The sequence below is a fragment of the Triplophysa dalaica genome, chromosome 7 (genome assembly GCF_015846415.1).
Source record: "Triplophysa dalaica isolate WHDGS20190420 chromosome 7, ASM1584641v1, whole genome shotgun sequence".
NCBI lineage: Eukaryota > Metazoa > Chordata > Actinopteri > Cypriniformes > Nemacheilidae > Triplophysa > Triplophysa dalaica.
This window is the reverse complement of record NC_079548.1, coordinates 12100727-12120578: the sequence shown is the minus strand read 5'-3', so window position 1 is coordinate 12120578 and position 19852 is coordinate 12100727. Positions and strand designations below refer to the sequence as shown.

The window sequence follows — 19852 nt, the reverse complement described above, 5'->3', positions numbered from 1 at the left end:
GATCGATACAATTCAGTGGAACATATGCGTGTTCATTAACACATCGACCTCTGCATTGTCAAAATAATTCAGCTTGTGTGATAATGGAGGTTGTAAAACTAGATTATAATACAGAAACAGTCAGATCAAAACTGATGAACAAAATGTGTCTAAGAGGAGCTGTTAGTCACATGGGCCGTTGTAGTTTCTATTGTGGTATAAGACAGACCTTTTCTCCCACGCTATTTGCAAGCAAGAATGACACAAGAAAGATGTTTTTAATCTTCTATTTACTGCAAAACTACTCATTTGATAAAACATAGCACATATCTTATAAAGGTATTAAGACACAAAGAATAAACAAAGTGAAATATATAATCATCCGTGCTGATGTTTTTGTTGTTTTATTAACTGTAAAAATGCTTATTTGATACAATATAGAACATATCATATGAAAGTATTAAGACACAGAGAATAAACAACGTGAAATATATAATCATTCATGCTGCTGTTTTTGTTGTTTTATTAACTGTAAAAATGCTTATTTGATAAAATATAGAACATATCATATGAAAGTATTAAGATACAAAAATTAAACAAAGTAAAAAAGGTCAATTATTGCTCTTAAGAAATTGCAAATGGATAGATTATAATTAGAGAAAGTTTTCACTCATTTTGACTTTTTCTTCTTTCCCTTTAAAAATCGGTGCATCACTTTTAAAATGACCGCTTTGGCCAAACAAAACGCGGCGTTCATCTAACAGCACCCCCATTTTCAGCAGAACATCTTTTGGAAGAGACCGGGAATGTCGTGACACGTATATCTTCTCTAGAGCAGTGGACATTGGAAAGCCAATGTACTCAGAACATGAGGAGCCAGCTAAACCAGGAGCACAAGTTACTTGGGTCTTAAAGTACAGCACACCATGGTTAAGACTACAGAAGTTAGATGTATTGCCTGCTTTAAGCTGAATATTACATGCCCCCAGAAGATCATCATCCCACCCACTGTCCCTATCCCATACCTCTAGTCTCAAATGACCCATCATAGACAGAACATTGTTACCAAGATTAAAGGCTCTGTTCCAAGTAGGTGAGTTCTTATTCCAAATCACCTCTGTACGTCCTAAAAGAATCTTGTGATCACGCAGGACCTTGACATACCCATCAGTACTTGAGAAGATATCTCCCCATAGACCTGTTGCTTTCACCACAACCACGGTGATCTGAGCATATCCAGGCTGTGCCGGGCAGCAGTTGGCTTTCACTGCTGGGTTGTTGTGGCAGCTGCACTCACAAGGTTCCTTGGGGTTTCTTGCAATTCCGACTTTGCACGGAGTAGAGCAGTTCCTCCAAAGGGCCCTCTGCAGTATGTAGTCACGAATGGCTCGACGTAAGTGGCTTTGCTTAGGGTTCTTGACCGACATCAAAACGTGAAGGGGCTTCAATGAAAAGGAAATCACATCAGGATTTTCTGGTACTGTCGAGAGCCACTGTTTGTAAGCGCCAGGGTCATTACTCGATGAGAAGAGAAGGGCAGGGTCTTCATTATGACCCCCAGTGATCTCTGTTAACCTTTAAAGCAAAAGATAACTTTTTATTTAGACCAATGTTTACAATTTATTCAAATGTTTGATGCATATGTTTCAAATTAATGGAGCAAAGAAATTAATCAATAGGGTGTTGAAGATAAAATATGTCCCCTTTCAAATTAAATTATGTTAAAAACTACTTAAAGTGATAGTTTACCCACAAATCAAAATGCTGTCATCATTTAATCTCCCTCTTGTCATTTCAAACCTGTATGACTTTATTTCTTCCGCAGAACACAAAAGAAGATATTTTGAAGAATGTTGGTAACCTAACAGAGACTGTACCCATTCACTTCTATTGTATGAACACAAAACCAGTGCAAGTCAATAGGTACCGCTGCTGTTTATTGTCACAAAATTTTTCAAAATATCTTCTTTTGTGTTCTGCGGAAGAAAAAAGTAATGTGCTTGAAATGACAATAGTGAGTAAAGTAAGTGATGACAGATATTTTTTTGGGCGGACTCTCAATTTATAGTCACTTGACACCCTTGTGCAAAGAAAAATATTTTCCTATATATTAACTGTCAATATATGAAATAGTTTAATACTTGAATATATAACATAGTACATTGTTAAAATTACAATATATTAAATAATTTATTTTATTGAAAACTATGCACTTGGTCCAAATATATGGAAGCGTATAATTTAAAATATTGCATGATATTTTCCAATATATTTTTATAAAACTCAAGTTTAGATTTCCCATGCAGATAGAAAGAACACGTTAAACATTTTTGTCAGAATACAAACCTGTCACTAAAAGTGTGAGCAAAACTGCGCTTGTTCAGTTTTTTATCTTTAGCCTGTTTACAGTGATGGTATGCTGTATTTAAACTGGCCCTCCCCCTTACGCTTACAGATGCCTCAACATCCAGACATGTTTTAATCTCTTCTGTACTAAGGTGCTGTAGACTAGCCATGCATTCTTTGACACTAGTCACAGACTGTGCAGCTCCACCCAGTTTCACCTAAAAAGGTTACAGACATCGTTTACACACAGGGCGATAGATACAAAAATATGCATTGCCATCTGGATAGATGTTACATTACCTTTGTAATGTAATGAGTGCCAAACCTTTCAACAAATGACCAGTAGCTTTCTTTAGTTTGGTTGTCATAGATTGCTGGAAGGTTTGTAAATTCATAATTCAGTTCAGGATGAATGGAGGACTTGCTTGAGATCCTGTAGCTGTGGACAGAAGTGTATAGTGGTCAACACTTAAAATATATTTTAAGTGCATGTTATTTTACGTTAAGACAGCTCAAGACTACGCAGTAAACAATGGCCCTGCATCACAGCCTACAAGTAATATTTTGTCCTACCTGTAGTATGCACAGGACACTGACTGTTTAACAAAGCTGAATTTGTCCTTCTTGGTCTTTGCCAGGGAATAGTCAGCGAGTCTAGAGTTACTTCCAGCTAATGTCACCGATGCTTTACTAAAAAGAGTACCTATTTCAAGGCCAGCCTTCCAGTTGTTCTCTACAGAAGAGACACTGGAACTGACCAGCGACTCACTAGACTCATATAGAGAACTGGACAATGACATTCTGCATTTTTGGCTGGGGCGCCAGTCTATCACCGACTTTGGGAGCTTCTGGTTTTTGCCCTGCATGAACGGGTTTTTGCACAGATTACATGTTTTGTTCTCGAGCTCCCATTTGCTCATATCAATAACAAAAGCTCCTAAGCGTTGCATCTTAGTGATGTCGAAGCCTTCACCAGCCAGGTCAGACCCTGGTGCAAACTCAGCATCTTGACAGACGGCTGCTTTTCCCCGAAAGCATGCTGGGATGGTTAGATTAGGAAAGGACAGTAGAATCCAAACGCCCAAGCCTGGGCGAATCATTGTGAGTTGCGATGGGATGTGCAAAATTATTTGGCTGTGTTGAACAGAAATAATAAGAAAGTTACGTCTACAGAATTAATAACAATATGTCTGTGCTGTTAGTCACTCAGTGTCATCAAAAAACTTTAAGAAAAGCTGTTTGCTTTTTAATGCTTTAATCAATGATTCACAAAGTAGATAATTTATCACTTACCTGAAAGATCTTTTCAGAATGTCTATTTAAAACTAAGAGCCTTGTGTAAGCAGAAGAGAATGCATAGATTTTGTGTGCTCTGCCCCTTATATATCCATACATGACCAGTCAATGCAATGGACAGGTTAACGAATATTAACACCGGTGGTTGATGACTCATCATGTGTGAACAATGAGGGAAAAATGTGTCAAAGGCTCTAATGTTTGAAAACTCCTTCCTGACATAGAATATGGTATGTGTGAATTTATTTTTTATTCTGTGAAATGTTGAAAAGTATGAAAGTAAAATAATATTCAAACATTACTTTCAACATTACAAACTCAAAATAGCCTGTTCTGGCTTCTATTCCTAATTCTATTTCTATTTCTCTATTTTTTTTCTTTTTTAAATTAGGTACACTTAAACTTTTTTTAAAACTAGACTATTTATACGTTTAAATGCGCTAATTGTATGAAATAAATAACCCACTGTGCATTCTGTTGGTATGTCTCTTTAAAAGACCATTTTAATAAAATCTAGCACTAAACAGGTTAAAGTTGTTACCTTTTTACATGCTTGCATATGGTTAATTGAGCTAAAATGTCTAATATCCCTAAGCAATTTATCTCATCATAGCGATTCTGTTCAGTAAATGTGACAGATTTTTAGAACATAGGCCCAGATGCATCTCATGCACCATTTACTCTTGTCAACCATGGTGCTTAATATCCTGTAGCTCAACATGAACATGGATCAGAGTTAAAGTGATATACTTCACCCAAAAATTCTGTCATCATTAACTCACCTCAAGTTGCTTCAAATCTGTATAAATGTCTTTGTTCTGATGAACACAGAGAAAGAGATTTGGAAGAATGCTTATACCAGACAGATTTTACCCCCCATTGACTACCATAGTAGGAGAAATTACTTTATAATTTGTTTTGTTCTATTGAACAGAAAAGAAGACATTTTGAAGAATGTAGGACAGCAAACAGTTTTTGGCACTTTTGACTACAAGAGTACTTTTTCATACAATGGTAGTCAAAGGGGTATTCTTCAAAATACCCATCTCTGTGTTCATCAGAACAAATGCATTTATTATATTTGGGTGAAGTAACACTTTAACATAATGTGATTTAAAATGAAATGATTGGGTGGAGAAAAGTTGGCCGTATTTGGCGCTCGTTTTTAGGGTGTCACTGAATTGTCAAACATCTCTCAAAATGCTTGCTACCAATGACAAGCACGCAGAATTCTTTTTTATGACGGACGAAAATATGGTAGGCAGTGTGTAAATATGATTGACACATTGTGAGGTCGTATTTCTTTAAAAAAAATTCGGACTCTATGTGCAATTACCCTGCTGCAAATGTTTGTCAGAAGGCTGTGGTCTGGTAAAGCATTTGACTTGACACCTACATTCAGCTTGCACCTTTTAGTGGTTGGAAAATTTTTGGAGGGTTTTTTGGTCTATGTATTAGTATTATGTTTTCATACCATTATATATTAAAAAGGAGACAGAGATGGATTTTAAAATACAAAAACCTAGCTACTTCAAAATCCAGTATCATTGAAAACGTAACCCGACCTTCGTCTTTTTATCCAGCACGTTTACACTAGCACTGTAAATAAAAGTAATACAAACAAAACAATATATTGTAGCTTATATAAAACCCTTCGCAAACGAATTCAATCAACTGAGTATGTCAATATGTCTTCTTCCCTCCCCTTAAATGATCCTGTTAGAAGCGATCCTCGCATTCTATTGGTTGAGCCATGGCCTGTTCGAGTGAAAATAAATGCGATTGGCTTGCGTTCAGTGGGTCAGCTAGTGATAACCAATCCGCTGGATTTGTCCTTAAATTACTTGCTAAATAAAGTGAGCTTGATTGTCTAATAATTCAAAAATTGTACAACATATTTTACGTGATAGGCACAACATCCGCCTTTACAAACGATACGAAGTAGTAAATTTGACTTTTTATTGTCTCATTATTAGGCCAAATAATCGTAATATAGGAAAATCATCTACATTTGCTTCCTCCTGCTTTAGCTGTCATTATAAATACCATAGGCATTAAAATACAAAAAAAATCGTTTCAATTACAACACATTTTCTACAAAATAATTTTCAATATTGCTTTTTGTTTAGAATTTATAAAAGGATGGAATTCACGAAGCAAAAATTGTTATCTCGCGTGCCCTCGTGCCACCCCCTCCTCTTCCACGTTGGTCCAGACTGGATCAGAACGCTGCCGCAACAGCGGATGATTCGAGGCCGGGCCGCTGCGCCCCTCCACTAGCCGAATGTTCCCGCACACCGTTATCAGAGCGACGATAAGAAATGTGCTGAGGGAGTGCAGGGGACATAAACCTTTTTTTTTGCATAGCCGCCTATCAAAAACGGATTACCTTACCAAAGCATTCGCTCAAAACTGCTGGCTGAAATCACTGCAAGCTTAGGCTAGCAGCAACATCACTTGGCAACACAGCGAGACGTGTTACTGAGCTGACCGTTTGCTGGATGACAGACTCCAAAACGTACGGATGCTGATCTCTTATTTGAAGTAGATGGAATACATGGAGGCTTTTGCTGCTCTTTCGGGAGACTGGTTGTAATGTCTAACTGTTTTGTAGTCTGCCCAATCAAGGTGACGACAGCTAACGTTAGCCCGTTAGCGCACGAGCTATTTGGGTAGTGTAAGACAGGGAAATAGATCAAATATTGAGTTATATTTTGAAATATCTTCAGTGAGGAAACTAAAGGAACACGCACGCGCGAAGTGTGTACATTTTTTTGTCTTAAGGCTGCACTTCCTCATCGGATAACAGCGCTTGTCACTGATGGTATGAGGAATACCAGGGGATGCTTGATATCTGGTGAAAACTTGACATCTCTTTGAGAACTGGGTAATGTTACATATCCAACTCGCTTTTTCGCGATTTTTTTAACTCCATAAAACCCCATTTTGCTAGTGGTCGGTGCCAAGCAATATTGTTATAGCGTCACAATGTAGACATTGTTTTACACACTAGCGTCTATTTGTCCAACAACACAGCTGCATGGATCAGGTTGAAGACTTCTGTTAAAGAGTCCTATGTGGTTTGCACACGCGGGTCCTGAAGCGCTGGTAGCCGATGTCAGAGTGTATGCAAAAGCTTTGGACGGACCCTATGGGAATATGAGGAGGTTACCCTCATGCAACGAGGCTACTGCGAGCCATTCCCTACCTCATACAAGTTATTAAAACGCCCGTTTCTATAAAGCCCCGCGGTTCCCGATGGTGAAACTACCCAGCGACTGTTTCATGAGCAGCAGAAGAAAGCCGCCCGTTCTCGGGTTACCTATGAAGTCGAGCTGACAGAAACTGCTGGGGAATGTTTGGAAGGGTTAGGCAGGGCGTGACCGCACTTTGTTTAAATGTTAAATGCAACACTGTATGTTAGCGAAGCTCACTATGAACGCGGGCTGCAACTTCTACGTCAATCCGTGTGGATGACACCGCCGCTGTTTAAAGCCAACCAGCGGGATCGCGGTATTTCAAATTAAACGAACAAAGAGCGGGTTTTTAAGTCATGTAACTGGCTGCACATGACCGGACTGGACTCCCCCGAGTAATGTCTAGGGTGTCAAATCTTTTTTTAGTCTGTGTTGTACGCGCACGTGTAGATGTGTAGTGTAGTTCTTTTGGCGTCGTGACGGTTTCTGGTTGCTATGGCATTTTTAAACGGCCCCCGACTGCTGGACTGGGCAAACTCTCCTCCACATTTACAGTTCAACAGATATGTCTTGACCGGCTATAGACCAATCTCCTCCGTCCAGGAGTGCATTAAAAGTCTCTTCTATCTGCACAATGAGCTGGGGAACATCTATACTCATGGTGAGTCTGAGACTGATGTAAAATATTGTCGTTAGAGAAGATGACGACTTCCTCCGTTTTTGTGAACTGTGAAGTTGATACACACTTTGAGAATTGCTTTGTATTATTAGGCTACTCTTCTTCTTGATGAATTGAATTCCTAAAATCATATCAGTACTGGTTTCACCAATCCCGGCTGCTTACCAACATTTGCATTTCTATTACCCATTCAAAGGTATAGACCCAATCCTGTTTAAATAATCGTAATTGTTAAATCAGCAGTGAAATAAAAAGATGTTTTTCGTAACTATGTCCACATATGTGCATTTCCACATGCAGGAATCTCCATCTGTCATCACAGTGTCTCAATGCTGTTGTTGTGCTCTATACAGTTTGCTGAAGCCTGTGTAATTCATCGTTTTTCAATAACCAGTTTCTGTCAATAGCACGGCTCCAGAGACACCAAGGTTGCATATGTTTGTTTCCTTAGAAACACACATGAATGCATGTTTGTCAATTTATAGATGTCAATAACTAGTTGTTTTTATCTTCCCATAACATGTATTAGCTTTCCTGTAGCTCAGTGGTGAGAGCATTGCGTTAACAACGCAAGGTTGTGGGTTCGATCCCAGGGGATTGCAAATACCTATGTATAAATGTATAGGATAAAGCAATATAAGTCGCCTTGGATAAAAGCGTCTGCCAAATGTCTAAATGGAAATGTATTAACATTAATCATGAGCGTTGTAAAGCCGTGTCTAGATAAACATTCCTAGTGAACTGGTTATAGGGTGCAAATGTTATGAATGTGATGTCAGGCATATAAAACGAAGTTTTGCTCCAAAGGAATTTCCGCTTCTAAACCTGTAATTGCAGAGATCACCAGACTGGTTTTTTTGCCAGCACATGCATTAGGCATGCCTTTGTTTCCCTTCTTGGAAACAGGTAAAATGTCACGCTACTAACATTTCTATTGCTTGATGATAATAGATAGAGACATACACCCATATGCTATTGTTGCATTGCTCACACAATATGAGGTCAAGACTGTGTCAACTCGCAGAGTGGCTGTCTGTTCTCATGCTAACACGGAGGCTCAAGAGAGTACACGGAGTATATCTGAGAGTGTTGTGGCCTTTTGTTCATTGTAGTTAAATCAGCAGATATGGGGGGTTTGAAATGCGTGACACACAGCTTAACCTGACCCAAAAGATGACGTGGCTGTTGAAAGTCAGGCACAAATGTTTATGTATGCAGAAATACAGATGCATTTTTGTGAGGAATAAAAAGCCTGAATGTGGTGAAGATAAGTTTGCTTGTGGGTGTTGTCACAGGTGTCTGGTGCTTTGTGCTCATCCGAACCAAATAGGATGATTTCCATTCTTGAAGAAAGTAATGTGCTCCTTTACATTGTTTGCGCGGTTTTGAGCATTTGTGTTTTACTTTGCATGATATGTTGGCACACCATGTCTCCACAACAAGATTTTTCATAGGTCTATTTTTTTATCTGCATGTGTGTAATGTGGGTAAGTGCTGTTTGTAAAAGGTTCAAACGCCTAACAGAATAATCTCATTAAATCACTCATATTTTACTGTTGTTATTTGTGGGTCTGGGTTCAAACCCACATGCTGTGCTAGCATCTGGCATTTGATGAACTATAATCTGATAGCTAGTGGTTTTTTTCAAGTCACGTACTCCTGAACCACATTAAATAAGAATATCAAAGCATGCATCTGACGTCCAATTACTGCCTCGATGTATTGACTCGAAAATTTGCTATCATTATTGTCAGTGAAGTGAAAAGGTAGAGAAAACGAGTAAACCTCATGCTGCCACCCAGATGCACATGCATTCTCTGGGGGAGAGTGCATTTTATCTATCTATAGTGTCAGATTGTAAGAGAGTTGAGGCAGCAGAGATAACTCACTCAAAATAGATGTGCTGGATGGGATTGATGCCTTCACCTGACCAGAAAAAATAATTTGACATTGGGGAAAAAACAGAAGCCTAAAGAGAGAGAAAGAGTCACATATTGCTCAAATCTGAGTTGGTTCCAACCTGAATCCAGTAATTCTTCTGTATGTTTAAAAGTGATAGTTAACCAAAAAATAAAAATTCTGTCATCATAGTAGGAATAATGTTTAAACCAAAAGAAGATACAGTTCTCTGGCACTTTTGACTTCCTACTTTGGTAGACAATGGGGTCCAAGAACTGTTTGGTTACAAACATTCAGCCAAATATCTTTCTCTGTGTTCAGCCAAATAAAGAAATGTATACAGGTTTGGAACTAGAGAGCAGTGATGTATAAAGTACCTAAAATCAATACTTGAATAAAAGCACAAATATCTTGCCAGAAAAATACTTTGGTAGAAGTTTAAGTCACCTTTTAGAAAAAGACTGGAGAAAAAGTCTAAGGCCCAGTTTCACAGACTCTACTTGACTTAAGCCAGGACTATGCCTTCGTTGAAGATATTTATGTCGCTTTTAGAAAAATGCCTTAGTAGAATACATTATTGGTGTGCATCTTAAGACACAACAATGGCACTGATATATTTCAAGATATTTCTGGGCGATCTATATAGGGTTAAGACAGTTCACACATTCATTTTAGACCTGGACTATAGCCTTAACCCTAGTCGTTGAAAAACTTTAAATATGTCGGATGGTAGGCCAGGTTCCCTGCGATCGCATTTTTCATCCTTTAGTTAGTGAGTAATGTTGATGTTCGAGCATAAATAAAACCTGCAAAATGATAAAGCTCAAAGTTCAGTGCCAAGCGAGATATTGTCTTTAACAGAATTTGCTTTTCAAGAACTACGGAGAAAAGCTGGTATCGGACTTAAGCCCTCTACTGCCAGGATACATGTTGTCACTATTCCGAGTGCTTTTAATAAAGTCTGCCCAAAGGAACATGTAAAAAAACCTTCCTTAGAGAAGAGGAAGAGCCGCTGCAGTACTGTTTGGACTTCAGAGATTGTAAACATTTAACTGAAATATGCACTAAACTACTTTCACTTTCATCACACTCCTACAGCTGGTAATAAGAATTCATCTACACACATTGTTAAATAACCAACATTCAAATAACAGCTTCCATGAGTTTAACATCGGCTGTGAAAGCTATTCTGTGTAATACACTGATATTGTGTGTGTACGGCTTACCTCTTAAACACTTCTATGAAACGTCCTTTGAAGTCCTGCTTGCAAATGTTTCCTGGTCTATCTGCTTGTTCTTTTATCTAACTCGGATCCAAAATAAAAAGGTAAAACTAACACTTCTGTTATTAGTGTTAATTAATATAACCGGTCTGACGCCATTCGGTCCTGTGTTATTTCCCTTGTCATAGTAGGAAAGAAAATTGATCTCTAACAAAGATTGATGTTTGCACATGTACTAGCAGACCTCCGTTAAACTTCCATCGAACTGCATGTGTTTAACTGATGAAATGAAGTTGACGCCATTGTTACAGTTTATTGCTAAAAGCCAAAGTTTATGAATACACGTGCACAGGGAGGGGCACCGACCAATCACAACAGCCAGAGAGGCGGAAGCTCGCTGATATGGTATGGGTCGGACATCCTCACACACTCTGAGTCTAAGCGGTGGACCAGTCACGACAGACCGAGTCAGGATTACCAATCAGAGCATTTTGGAAGGAGGGACTTTAAATAGACCGGAAGAAATCCAGTCGTTTTGTGGTGAACAAAAGACTTGTAATATGTGAAATATAAAGCGTTAAAAAAAAAAAAGAAACAAGAATCTCCATTGTAAAACACCCAGAAAACATAACCAAAGCCTCAAAAACAGCAAGGAATGGGTCCTTTAAATTGGTATACACACTCACCTAAAGGATTATTTGGAACACCTGTTCAATTTCTCATTAATGCAATTATGGTGGTGGTGTAATGGTGTGGGGGATGTTTTTTTGGCACACTTTAGGCCCCATAGTACCAATTGGGCATCGTTTAAGTGCCAGGACCTACCTGAGCATTGTTTCTGACCATGTCCATCCCTTTATGACCGCCATGTACCCATCCTCTGATGGCTACTTCCAGCAGGATAATGCACCATGTCACAAAGCTCGAATCATTTCAAATTGGTTTCTTGAACATGACAATGAGTTCACTGTACTAAAATGGCCCCCACAGTCACCAGATCTCAACTCAATAGAGCATCTTTGGAATGTGGTGGAACGGGAGCTTCGTGCATCCCACAAATCTCCATCAACTGTAAGATGCTATCCTATCAATATGGGCCAACATTTCTAAAGACATTTCAGCACCTTGTTGAATCAATGCACCGTAGAATTAAGGAGCACAGTATTAGTTTGGTGTTCCTAATAATCCTTTAGATGAGTGTATATACTAGGGATACACTGAAATGAAAATTCTTGGCTGAAGCCAAATAAAAATTAAACACTTGGCCGAAAACCCAAAAGAGCATTTCTTCAGCAAATTTTTTCACTATTGCATAAACTGAATTGTCAAAATGTGCTTTTTATATTTTGTCTTGCTTTTCAATATGATACAATATAACTTAAAAATAAAATTGAACAAAACAAATAGGCTAAATAAAATGATAAGGACTTTCATGAATAGCCCATATTAGGCCGATAACTAACAGCTGAAAGAATTTACTGTACTCTGTAACCTTACAACAAAACACTTCATTTAAAATTCATTCCACATTATAAACTAAGAATAGAAATATGAATAAACGAAAACTGTTCGATTATTATAGGCAACACTGCAAAATGATAAAAAAACATCCATGCAAGCAATTCTGACACTGTATGATGTCAAATGATGTCGCGAGCGGCAGGGCAACTAGACCACCCGCTCCAGTCTGAAGTACACAAGTTACAAACTGATAAAGACACTTTAATTCAGAAAATTACTCTGCAAGGTCAGTCCTGTTTCTTTCTCTGACACTTAAAAATGCTCCACACAGTGGTGCGTGTCTCTCTCTCTCTCTCTCTCTCTGCGCTGGTTGCTGTTTGATCATATAACACGTCATGTTAGGTAAAATTTACTTGCAAATACGGCCATGGGTGTTCGTCCTCGTTACAACTGTTGTAAACATAGAGATTATTAGGAGTATGATGCTTTATCTGCTTCCTTGCTACTAGCATCCGACATGTCCGGGCTTGTGTTGAAATTCGAGCATGCCTGTCTCTACTTCACTTGTGCATTAAGATTTAACCAACGATTGGTTAAGGACCGTCATCGTGACTGGATCGCTTATTGATCTATGGTCAGTCTCTGTTCTGTTTCTTCGTTTTTTATATTAACAAACATACTTAGGGGAAATGTACTGGATTAAAAGTTCACTTATTGTTCAGGAAATGTAGTGGAGTAAGAGTAACGGTTTGCGGACATTTATAAACTCAAGTAAAGTGCAGTTTCTCCCAAAACATACGTAAGTACTGTAATTATTTTTTACTTTGGTACATTACAACTCTGCTAGAGAGTAAGTAATTCATGACAGAAATTTTATTTTGTGGTGAACTATCCCTTCAAGATGGACTGTCAAGATTTTTATGATTTTTAAATCTAGTGGGCCGTACCCCAGGCCTCCATAAATCCATGTGTTGTTTGCACGGAGACGATTCGGCTCACAAGACACAATAAAGCATCGCAGGGGATTGCTTAAGTATTGTTCCAAATTCTGATCTTCTGACACTTTTCACAGGCGAGATGTGTTTCAACTGGACTTTTAGGTCTTTGCATGTCAAACTCATTTGTCTCATTCTGTTGTCATCTCTTCTGTTCCTCTCTCCGTAGGAATCCCTCTGCTCTGCTTCCTGGTGCTGCTCCCACTCAACATCCCCTGGTCTCAGATCAGCGTGACGTGGCTCGGCGTGGTGCACTTCCTTGCTTGTTTGTCTCCACAGCTGGGATCAGTGGTCTACCATCTCTTCATGAACCATGAGGGTGGCGAGCCTGTCTACAAAAGGCTGCTTACGCTCGATATGTGCGGAATCTGCATGATCAACACGCTAGGTCAGCATCTCAGACTGGTGTCGGATGAATCAGAGTGCAGTTGCATCATTTCTAAGTGCATGATTTTTTGTTTCTTGACATGAGGTTTACTTGGAATTCTGCATCTGATCATTTTGCTCTTTGTCACCTGATTAAGTGATGTGTTTTCAGTGTATTCTTCACTTTTTGTATTAGGATCCCGGGTTAGAGCAGCATATGCATAAGTACATTTGTTCTTCTTCTTTTTCAGTTACAGTCATATTACAGAATATTGCACCATTTAACCAAACAAGAAGTGTTGTTGTTGCTGTAAACAATGCTGTAACAGGAAACAGAACGAAACAGAAATAGTACACTGTAAAAAATCTACTTAAAAATTGAATGAAGCTTTTTAACTTAAATCAAATTAGCTTTATTGACCTTAAATTATGAACTAAAATGAAATATAATTTTATAGTTTATTCTGAGGAGAAATGAAAGTTAATCATTTTTGAAGTGACAGAAGGTAAATGCATTCTGACCAATGTTATATGTGCTTTGATTTGCAGATATTTAAATTCTAAAAACAAAAGAAAACATACAACAACTTTCTCTGAGTGTAACAGGAAACACTTAAAAATTGCCATGCCTAAAGAAATAATAATAATACAAATAGTAATAATGTTTTATGCATGTAAAATAATAAGCATGCACTTTTAATTAAACTATCAAGATATTGTATCATCACAGTAACGCTGCATTTTGGTTTACAGGAGCCCTGCCTATCCTGTACAGCACTCTGCTCTGCTACCCCTTCATACGCACAGTGGCTCTGCTGATATACATCCTGCTATCCAGTTACGCCATCTACTGTGCCATCACAGCACGCAGCAGAGTGCGACGCCTGCGTTCCTTTGCCTGGCAAGCACTTTTCCGCTTCTCGTTTTTCCTACTGCGTTGGGCGGGTGTGGGCGGAGGGAGTCCCACCTCTTTGCGTCACTTCGTCACCATGGATGCACTTGCGGTGTTGGGCGGGGTCATAAATATCACCCGGATTCCCGAGCGTTTCCGCCCAGGCCTGTTTGACTACTGGTGCAACAGCCATCAGATCATGCACGTCCTGGTGGTGGTTTCTATACTGTACTTGCACTGGGGGGTACTGGACGATCTACTGTGGATCAACAGCCATGACTGTCACTCTGACTGAAAGTGGCCCTGCTGGTCTGGATTTGTGGGGTGTGAGGACCTCTTTTAGTAATGAAATGTATCGTAATCGGGCTTGGAAGGGGGGGTGGCTGTTGTGCTTTGTATATATATGTGTGCACGAAAGAAGTGTTTTACATGTTTTTAGGGGACACCAGTGCCAGCATCGACACACATGCTTGTTTGTGGCGTCAGAATGTACATATCTGTCTTTGCATAAACATTGTCTGTGCATGGCACTATTAGGATCTATTATCTCAAACAGAGGCAGGTTTTTTATTTATTTATTTATTTATTTTAGACTTAAGTGATCTGTAAGCTTACACTCACGTTTATATGTACACACATGAGCATACACAGGGGATCTGACATTATGTGATGTCATATGTTCACCAGCATTGAAAGCGTTTATTGAATATCGTCTTGCCTTTTGTTGTTCTGATAAAATGAGACGAAATCGAGCCCACGAATGATTGGCTCTCAGATTTACACTTTCACTTAATCAAATTCTCATTACTCGAAATAACTGTTTGAAAGCATGGGGTTTCGGAAAACATTTTATTCTCAATATTGCTGGTGACACAAACAAGAGATTGCAAGTGCAGAAATAATGTGTGCACTGAATTAGACAACCTGTTACACTATTACAGACTATGCAGCATATCAAATGTTACAGCATTGCTCACGGCTAATGCCACACAAACAGGCACTCAAAACATACTGCATGACCAGTCTCACAGCAGCATTTACTGGAAATACTTGAGTTAACTTTTTTTTATCAAATTTTTCTGTTGTGTCGGTATGGGTCCATATTTATTGTGTGAAAGGCAAAGGGGTCATGCTTTGGTTTGTAGCCGTGCCATTTGTATGTTTTCTGGCTGACTAAAGTTGTCGGGTGCACTTTACTCAGTATATGCTTGTTATCGTCTATAAAGGTCGCCATGTGGAAAGTTACACTAAAATTAAAACCTGCAGAGAATGTTTTCTTTGCTGTGCTACTGTATAGTCTTGTTCACCTTGTCCATTCGGTTTTAATATCCTAATCTGCAAAATTGGATTTTGTACTTATTTCATTTATTTTGGGCTTTTAACCTCAATTATCTGCGTAACCTTGGATTCAACAGTAGGCAGACTATTTTATAATCGTGTTCTGTTTGCTCAAAGACATCAATACTCTGCCTGACATCTTCCGCACTTATGTTGTTTTTTAGCCTATGTTGGAGGAATTTTACACGTGCCACTAGACTATGAATTCCCCAGTGAAGATAAACGTCGTCTTTGCGTTGGTACTGCTCACTTGAGCCCAATTGATGCCATATATTTTTATTGATGCAACTCATCAGAGTGTTTTTAAGCTTTTATGTCAGCTCATGTTAATGGCATGATTTGGATTGCCTATAATGCTGAAAGGCTGTACGTTTTAAGTCTAGTTACTAGAAAACGTCAGGTTGATGGAGCTGTTTACAAGCTGAACAGCAATCATATTCTACTTTATATCTACTTGAGAATGTGATTTAGTGAATCAGTTCTTAATGCGGATTGCACTATAGAGATGTTGTACCAAATGGATCGTATTATACACCTGCACTTTTTGCACAGATTCGTAACCCTTAGACTGCTTATGCACTACTGAGCAAAACAAACCAAGGATGACTCCTCTGACCCTTCCGACTTTTTTAGTTTTATTTAATGGATAAAAAGAAAACAAAGTGATAGATTCATTGAGATGTATCTATCACAATGTAGCTATAAATGTATCACTTAGCCCATCATTTTACATTGTAGTTTTTTATTTTTTTATGATGTAATTTCTGTTTACAAGATGTTTTATTTAAATTATGTTTGAAGAGACCAACTACTACTGCTATTCTTTTTATATTGATCCGTTAGGAATCACGTATCTTCAATACACAACCACACATTACATCAACCAATAGCACTGGTCAGAAGTATAATTGTAAAATCAGTGCATGTTAGATAGAATGTTGCTCAGATATATCTGACAAACAAACACCGACATAAATATACTCAAATTTGAGACTTCAGGTGTCTGGTGAAGGTGTTTAAAATGCAAGCCGCTGTCACACAATATCTTACAGATTGTTAACACAGTCCCTCCTAAGAGTGCGCAGTAACCTAAACCCCTTTAATGTTATGAAATAAAATGACAAACATTAGATGTAACCGAAATAGAGTGGTGCATGTTCATAGATAGAACACAGATAAATCAATCCCCTTAAATGCAACATAGGATTTGCAGATTTCTAATGCTTGCGCAATGCAACCACTGACATATGTGCTTAATGTGCAGTAACCGAGCTAATACATCAAATATATCTGTCTAATGAAAGGGAACGGAAAGATATAAAGAGAGCAGCCCAGAGGCAATATAACCATATCCAATAATTAACTGCACTGTTTATTTTATTTACCAAAAGGGCTTTGGGACAAAGTTAGAACCAGAACTTAAAGTCCATATGGGTAATGTAAATACCTGTATGTGGACTGTATATGCATAAAATGAAAGCAGCATACATACTGACATTTTTATATTCAACGTAATATATGAAGCAACAATTAAGAAAATATATGAATGTTTTATGTAATTCAGATGGTGATGCTCAATTTGAATTGTCCAGTGACCTTTCAAAGAGATAGCAGAGATTGGTCATTTAATTATTCAGTAAACAGTTCAAAAGTCTTTGAAAAGCTAAAGTTGTGATATCACAATGACCTTGATTATGGTTGAGGTCTGACAGGAGAGTTGTTTACGCTGTTTAGAGTGATTAGCATCATAGTAATGTGTCTGTATGTAGTGTATATCATAATATTTTGTTGAATTTTGGTTTGGTTTAGTTTAGTTTAGTTACCTAATTTTAAACGTAAAGTTTGGAGAGGTTGCAATATAGACATTTTGGTTTGAGATGAGTGGTCTTAATATGTTCATACCTCTGAAACACACTGGATAACTATGCATAATTAAAATATGTACATATATAGTCATACACACACACAAAAACATGTTTGTACATGTGAATTCCAAAAAGGAGATGTTTTACCAGTCCTGAAAAGAAACAATCTGTGTATTAACACTGACATATTTTGCTCAGAGTGACATCTTTACCATGCCATCCTGGGGTTTCTTCTTCTCAGGGTGCCCTGTCAGTGCTCACTTCTACCGAGTGACCTCAACAACTGATTTCGGGCCAGTTTTCTTTTCAAACTCTTTTCGCTTGATCTGCTTGAAAAGACTGAACAATGATGGTTACATAGTTATTTGTTATGAGGGGCAGAGGTCACAATGGTATATCAGGCGTCTGGACCGTTTATCCTATTTGATGCGTATTGCCTTTGTCGGGGAAAGAATGTGTCCGTAAATGCTTATCAAGAATGTGTTTCTTTTTGTAATTAATTAAGAACTGTAAGAATGTGCAGAGCATGTTAAACTTGAGCAGAACTCTTAGAGGAAATGGATTGCATCACAAACCATGTTTTGGATGAGGATCAAGGATGTTCTCATGGATGATGTTCTCCTGTCTGTATATTCTAATGTCCTGTGTTAAAAAAATAACGACATGGTGTGTGAATCTTTAATATTTTTTTCTTAGTATGCAGGTGCTGGATAGCCTGTTAATAATTTATGACTCATCATTAGTTTTCACATTATTACAATGATGGATATATTGTTATTATTAATATTAATCTGAAATCGAGCCACTGTCGTTGATAATCTTAATTTAGGTACAAAGGCTGAGAAAATTAGTGCACATAGGATGACAGAAGGTACCTGAAAGATCTGTCGACGTTTGTTTCCACACTGTCCAATATACTTTTGTTTCTGTTGAATTTGATTACTTCTTGCCGCCATCTTGTGGCCACGAGGCTGTAGTGGCGCTCGTGTGTTTATAGCGGCCTTGTTTTCAGTTCAACAGTGTTGACCTTTGGAAAGATTTCAGGCATTAGGTCATTCGCTGAGATCCATGCACAATTCATCTTTATTTATGGATGTTTTTTATTCATTGTAGTGCTCTATTTACATTCGTGTAAACTGTTTTATCTACAAGTGTGAATGATAGTTTATTTTATGGGCCTAGTTTATACATTTGTCCACGGTAACATTTGTTCACACAGACAGATCTTCCAAACCCCAGTCTCCTGCAGCGATTGTGCAATAAATTGAGGTTTATATTTTTAAACTTGTCTTTGACTCTCCTTTTTACCCTTTATTTAATTATGTACGACCACTTACGAGAACCGCATATGTCTACACACTTTGTCTAGCGTTACATTATATAATCACGCTCGTGTAAAGGCTTTTAAACCATTAATGCGCAATTTAAAAAAGTTGCTTTGACGTGTTCAGTGTAGAAAGACAGCTTCTAGGTGTGAAATGCAGCACAACGCAATAGCGGTCCCGTCTGGTGTATACAGAGTGAAACTCTGTCAGACACTAATCAAGAATCAAGTTCTCTTTTGTGCTTGAATGAACAGAAACACACAAGATTATGCCAGAAAGCCCGTTTTGTCTAGCATTTTCGTAAGAAGAGATTTCAACGTGTTAAATTAAATCCTAAATGAATACAAAGAGTTGTTAAAGGTCCCATTCCCCACAATCCCATTTTTTTACCTTTAGTTAGTATGTAATGTTGCTGTTAGAGCATAAATAATACCTGCAAATGATAAAGCTTAAAGTTCAGGGCCAAGTGAGATATTGTCTTTAACAGAATTTGCTTTTCAAGGACTACAGAGAACGGCTGGAATCGGACAACAGCCCTATACTTCCCGGGTACATGATGGGTTCATGAAGTCACTATTATTCCGAGTGCTTTTAATAACCTCCCAAGGAATATGCCAAAAAATGGGCGAGGTCTTCCTTAGAGAAGAGCCGCTGGAGTAGTGCTCGGTTATCAGATATTGTAAACATTTGACTGAGATACGCGCTAAACTACTTTCACTTTCATCACAGTCCTACAGCTGGTAATAAGAATTCAGTTACACACATTCTAAGATAACCAACAGTCAAATAACAGCTTTCATGACTTTAACATCGGCTGTGAAAGTTTTTCTGTGCAATACACTGATATTGTGTGTGTGTGCGCATACCTCTAAAACACTTCTATGAAACGTCCTTTGAAGTCCTGCTTGCAAATGTCTCCTGGTCAATCGACTTGTTTTATTATCCAACTCGGATATAAAAAGGCAAAACAAACGCTTCAGTTATTACTTAT

The 19852-nt window shown here is 38.2% G+C and overlaps 2 protein-coding genes across 3 annotated transcripts; one reads left to right on the top strand and one right to left on the bottom strand.

The window, feature by feature from the left end:
- Positions 1–345: 345 nt before the first annotated feature.
- prf1.9 (perforin 1.9) lies at positions 346–6112 on the bottom strand. 2 transcript variants are annotated; one of them, XM_056752647.1, is made up of 5 exons: positions 6016–6112; positions 2899–3459; positions 2626–2764; positions 2326–2543; positions 346–1554 (listed from the first exon to the last, which is right to left on the bottom strand). In XM_056752647.1, exons 1-5 carry the CDS (start codon positions 6021–6023, stop codon positions 633–635), a joined length of 1848 nt encoding a protein of 615 aa, XP_056608625.1. In that variant the 5' UTR covers positions 6024–6112; the 3' UTR covers positions 346–632. The 2 variants fall into 2 exon arrangements, with proteins under 2 accessions (XP_056608625.1, XP_056608626.1); XM_056752648.1 differs by lacking the exon at positions 6016–6112 and adding an exon at positions 3619–3843.
- Positions 5858–18820, top strand: paqr4a (progestin and adipoQ receptor family member IVa). Its single transcript, XM_056752649.1, has 3 exons — positions 5858–7479; positions 13245–13463; positions 14195–18820. Exons 1-3 carry the CDS (start codon positions 7314–7316, stop codon positions 14626–14628), a joined length of 819 nt encoding a protein of 272 aa, XP_056608627.1. The 5' UTR covers positions 5858–7313; the 3' UTR covers positions 14629–18820.
- The last annotated feature ends 1032 nt before the right edge of the window (positions 18821–19852 follow it).